The sequence below is a fragment of the Saccoglossus kowalevskii genome, chromosome 6, assembly GCF_978046115.1.
Source record: "Saccoglossus kowalevskii chromosome 6, keSacKowa6.1, whole genome shotgun sequence".
Classification (NCBI taxonomy): domain Eukaryota; kingdom Metazoa; phylum Hemichordata; class Enteropneusta; family Harrimaniidae; genus Saccoglossus; species Saccoglossus kowalevskii.
The window spans coordinates 298,261-304,260 of NC_140646.1; the positions used below are offsets into that span (position 1 = coordinate 298,261).

At 35.8% G+C, this 6,000-nt stretch overlaps 1 protein-coding gene across 1 annotated transcript in view; it reads left to right on the forward strand.

Moving 5' to 3' along the window:
- The window catches only part of LOC102806684 (WD repeat-containing protein 36-like), a 64,536-nt gene extending 61,901 nt beyond the window's left edge, over positions 1–2,635 (forward strand). The window contains exons 20-21 of the mRNA XM_085499925.1: positions 1,812–1,999; positions 2,291–2,635. Coding sequence (XP_085356051.1) covers positions 1,812–1,999; positions 2,291–2,440 — 338 coding nt within the window. The 3' untranslated portion in view covers positions 2,441–2,635. The remainder of the gene's footprint in view (positions 1–1,811; positions 2,000–2,290) is intronic.
- The last annotated feature ends 3,365 nt before the right edge of the window (positions 2,636–6,000 follow it).

Sequence of the window (6,000 nt, forward strand, 5' to 3'; positions counted from 1 at the left end):
GCCTTTGAGACTTAGAGTGCTGATGGCGCAAAACAATGCGTTCCATTTGGCTGGCCACAACTTGAAGGTTGAGGGTCACCACTCTGCTCTCAGTGCGTGGATTGTTTCCGACTAAGCGGTTTAAAAAAAACCCTAGAACGCTGCCACCCCCTTTCGTGGTGCTGGGGTCAGAGAGGAACAAAAGGATCTGATCGGCTACAAAGATTTGACTCCAGACACTGCTGACTCCGGTCTCAAACACCGCTTGATTGGGTAGCACTTGGTCCAGCGGAAAAGATTGACATAAAATTGCCCAACCCTATAGATTTAGGCCAACACCACCTGTGCCCTTACGTCCAGCACTCGGCCAGACCAGGAGAGTCCTGCAGTTGGTTTTGCTTTGGATCCCGAAAAGAGAAGAGTCATTATGAAGAACAGACTCCACAGACTAATTTTTTTATGGCCAAGCAGGTCCCCTCTGGGAGCATCCGTGGGTCCTCAAAGGGGGAGTGACCTGTAGTGGAGGCAAGACTTGGGGAAAATAAAATTAATCCCTTGTCGCTTGGTCCATCAGACGATCCCTGGCTGGCAGAATGCGCGGGGGTGTGTGTGTGTAAAATGTCAATGTACAAATCTCTGTCCTGCTTGGTCCCCACCAAACTCAAAGGCCTGAACTGGCATGCTCAGGCAAACCACTGTCTGAAACAACAGATGGCGAGGATGCCCTTCCATCAGCACGGGGGGCTGGGAAATCTCGGGACCTCCATTGTCGGGCCTCTCACTCGACGTCTTGGCACATGAGGTACTGGTAGACAAGTGGGAGAACTTTCTTCTCATGCCAACACACCACTCACTTACACCAAGTTTACTGGACACACAACCTTTGCTGTGAAGACGAGTGACGCAGTCAGTCTCAGCGATTTGGACGTGGCTCTGGAAAGTATCCAAGGCCTCAGAACCCCAGATATTACAAAGCCCCGCAGGCAGTCTAAGCACACGTAGCATTTTGAAAATGGTAAATTCTGATCATAACCGCTACACAGTCTCCTCGTAAATTGAGGGGACAAAACCGGCGGCGATGAGCTTCTGGCGTGCCTGCCCTAACTTCTATCCATTTCTAAAAAACATGGGTAAAAATGAACAAGATATGCATGAGGGAGACAAATTACAGTTGAAAGCTGACACCAAGAAAAAGAACAAAAGGGTCAAATTTGCGTCGTCAAGTTTTTTCTTTGTTGTAAAAATATACACACAAAAGGGGGCGACACGGGGTGACTGGTTTGTTCTGCCACGCTCTCTATAGTTGTCACCATGTTTTTGTGGTGATAAATATGCTAATCAGTATCATGACTTGTAAGCTGCCAACCAATAAGCTCATGGTCTGATCTGTTATACGTAACCATAACACACATGTGTCCTGATGTATAAAATCTTTTGCGAAAGCACATGCCCTCTTCCCTCTTTTGGAAGTGTTCCATAACGTCACTGCTTATCATGAAAAAATAATAACAATGAATATGCCTCAGAATAGACCAGTTGTAGTAATTTAGCATTGGACCACGATTTAAGAATTTTTTTTTGTAAAATTGCGCTGGCTGGACCAGTATAGATCTACATGTACAAGTATATTGTAATAGTGGGATACTGATGTGCACAATGACCAGAAATTAAAATATTTTCCTATAGTACCTGCAACTGAATACTGATTTATATTTTATTTTGTGGAGGTTTTATCTAATATTGAGATTACACGAATCAATATGATTTAATGACAGCTTTGTAGGAAATTACATCATTGTTTTCATGTCAATTACTTTGCTTTGATATTCCAGTTGAGTCAATATTAGGTAAACTGAAAGAACTGTCACCGTCCAGTATTGATATAGAGATTAGAAGCCTATCACCCATTGGTGGAGGTTCCATTGAACACATGTTACAGTTCTTACAGTTCTTACAACACATGTTGGAAAGTAATCAGGATTTTGAACTAGCACAGGCGTATATTGCAATATTTTTGAAGGTGAGTGTTATTTATATGAATTGTATATTAGATTTGTGTTTATTTGGGTATGACATCATTGGACATAAAATTAAGTAAACATCCATGTTATTTTACTGGTTAGAAGGTGATTTAGATATGAATCCTCTACTACCAGCAAATAGTACTTGTAAAATGAGTTTTCATCCAAGATCATCCTCTCACAGCAGATTCCACAGAGCGAGAAATATTATACTGATTATCGTCTTGAGTCACAAATTCAAGTTGGTGTGTACAATTGTAATGCTTTTGACAATCGATTTTTGTTTTCAGCTCCACGGCGATATCATTTCTTCAGAGCCAAGTTTGCTGGATAGTGTGCAGAAGTTATCTTCAGTTCATCAATCATCATGGCAACGAATACATCAACAATTTAACCAAAGTCTCTGTCTGCTGAACTATTTAAGGAATGTTACGCTGTGATTGCATTAGTGCAGAAACTTTATAAAAAATAAAAAATACACAAGTATTCTCTGAAAAGGATAATAATACATCAGTGGTGTAAAACAAATATGTTCCTCATTAGTAGTACATGTATTAATTTTGTTTTTAAATATATAAATATGCTTACAATATACTGTAGTGTCATATCTTAAAATAAAATCTTTTAAACTGGTTGATCCTGACTGCTGAGTGTGTTGAAATTAAAAGCATTGGTGCTTTGTTCATTCATGAAATATTCCATCAAAGTTCTTTGATAGTGGGACTGTGATGCTACGCTATGTTGAGAAGGGGTAACAAAATAGTTGATAATATAATCTTTGTAGGTTATAACATGGGATGACATGAGATAACTGGCGTTTCCCACAAACTTTGACATTCAAGTTCATAGACACAGCAAACATTTCAACAATCTGTGAAGCTTAATTCAGTTTGAAACTTAAAACAATGTTCATTTCATTGTTACTTTTTTCTTTCTTTCTTATGATGGAATTTATCTTATGGTCATATCTCAAAACTTATTTTGGTGACAAAAAAAACATACATCCTCGGTTTGTTACAAATTTTAAAAGATTGGCAGTTGATAAACAATTTTAGTTTCAAACTCTGTATTTATATCCCACAATGCAGTGCAAAATAACCAGTACCGGTAACATCCTTGTCAGATACAACATGTACATTCCTTGTATACTTTCCTTAATGTCCATAATTGACATTAAGACGTCAATAACAAAGAATGTTCTCATAAATGTTTTATCTATTGCCATGGTGATATCGGCCACTGATGCCTTGATAACTAGGATAATTATTTTTGTAAGCCTAATGACAGTCCCTGTTGAGAGACTGGCCTAATGATTATAATATTGAGATTCTTTTAAATTGGGTCCATATATGGAAGAGTATCATGTGGAATTGCATTTATATCCCCATTCTTTAGTGCAAGTAAAAGTAAATATTTGCTTCTGGCTATGACAAGGTTTGTACAAAATGATTTTGTATCTTTGTGATCGAGTGAAGTTCGAAAATGGGGGCTTGTGATTTGACCCATGTGTATGCATCTGTGCGTCTCTACCTGTATCGTGTCATTGTCTGGATGATTTACATTTAACTGCATACAAACAACATACAATGTTTACATATGCACTCCCATTTGTTTCGTGATCCGATTCAAAATGGCTGAATAAACACTGTTTTTGTGCTAAAAATACATTTTTGTCATTCTGGAACCAAATCTTGGTCCTGTATGGACAAACTTAGTGCATACTTTGGAAATTATAGGTTTTTATGTACATCATTTCGTTTTTCAGATCGTATTCAATATGGACAACTGGCAGCCATTTTGCTCGACTGGAGCCATATCTATGACATGCCTTGACTGATCATATTCAAACTTTATATATTCATTTGATTCAATTTAAGTTAAAAATTCATCAAAATCATGCATTTCTGCCATTCTGGAACCAGATCTCAGTCATGTATGGATGGATTTTATTCACATTTGGTACATACATTAAACAATATGGGATCCTGATGATTGTCTGTTTTTTTCAGAACAGATTCAAAATGGCCGACTGACAGCTGTTTTGTTTAAATAAATGCTGTTATATCCAACATGACCAATCATGTTAAAGTAGCGAGAAAGGTTTTGTGAGGTTTTCGAATAAAACATTCTCTGTCTGTTGTCTCGCTCAGATCAGTAATTTAGCTTCTATATTTCAAAAGACTAAGTATAGAGGTACAAGTTGGCACAAACTGGACAGTCATTGTTCACATAATTATCACGTGACATCAAAAATGGCGAACCTAGTAAAAATTACTAAGTACGCGATTGCGAGAGCACACTGCGTAATTTCCTGGTGAAATTTACGTCATGCATTATCCGTAATCAAGTCCATTGAAATGTGTCTCCGGTAATCATAAGACCTATTCCGGTTTCTACGCAGGTTTGTTTTTTTTTGTCCTTAAATTATTTCATACGCACTCGATTTTGTGGCAGTCCCAATGAGTCGTACTGAATCAAAACTTCAACTCGAGAAAAACAGTTTTGGTTAATAATAATAACTTTATTACACAACTTAACCATCTGTGGGTTTAGTAAGGTAAAAAAAATGAATACAAAAGACAAATAAAATAAGACACACTAAAATTAAAATACACTGAAATTCAACATAGAAAGAAATGCAAATTGGAATATCTCTGAAAAAATTGATTAAACAGTAGCAAGGTTCTCCCAGACCACAGTTACATATTTATCTTTTAGAAAATTGTATTTTTTAAATAATATGACAAAGCCATATTATTTCCCATTATTTTCACAAAGCTTTCCATTCTGGACAAGTCATTAATTTTTATTTTAAAATACTCCAAGACATGTTTTCTCTCTACTTCATAGAAATTGCAATCTAAGATGAAATGCATTTCATCTTCAATTTGATCTGAATTGCATTTTTTACACGTTCTTTCATTTTCTGGGGTTTTTGGTTTACTCTTCCTTCCCAATTCAATTTCAAGGTTGTGGTCACTGAGCCTAAACTTTGCTAAAACTCTACGTTGGCTGAAGTTTTTCATTTCATTTAGATAGTTTTCTAGTTCAAATTTTTGTTTAAATACACTATATGTTCTAAGTTTGTTCCCCTCTTTTTTATTTAATTGTTTTCTCCATGATTGAATAAATTCATTTGATAGCTTTGTTTTTACAACATTGGTTAGTTGATTAATATTGTTGATCTTGTTAGTTTCTTTTATTTTAGACAAGTTTTTTTCTCCAAAAATTGTTTTTATTTGAGTAATCCAGGTAGAATTATTTTGTATTTCCTTTAATGCACATTTTAATATGTGATTTTCAGGAAGCAAATTTATTCTGTACCAGTATTTAACCTTTGAAGCCATTGCATTTATTCTTACTGGTAATCTACCTAGTTCACCCCTTATACCAACTGATGGTGTAAATTTACTAACACCAAGAATAAAACGATAATAATTATTACAAACTTGCTCTAGGTTATTTGTGTCATTTGTTAGTTCACCTGCCCAAATTTCTGACCCATACATTAGAATGGGTGTAACTAACTGATCAAATAATTTTAAACACAATGAAGTTGAAATCATTTTATGACTAAGTATAGTTTGTCTAATGGCAAATAATATCTTCATTGCTTTATTTTTTAGCAGACAATGGTTTGTTTTAAATTTTCCATTTGGAGTAAATATCGTACCCAAATAACAGAACTCCTTGACTGGTGTTATGTTTTTACCATCTATAATAAAAGTTTGGTTTTTCAGCATTCTGTTACTTGTGTTGAATATCATCACTTTGGTTTTCTTAACATTCACATCAAGATTCCAGGTTTTACAATTGTCTGCTAATTTATTCAGACAATTTTGTAAACCCTCTGCAGTCTGTGAAAACAAAACAAGATGGTCTGCATATAAAATAGAGTTTAAGGGTTTATCACCAATCATGATTGGTGTATCACCACTTTTACCAAAATGACCTGGAAGATCATTGATGAATATGTTAAAAAGGGTGGGTGAGACATTAC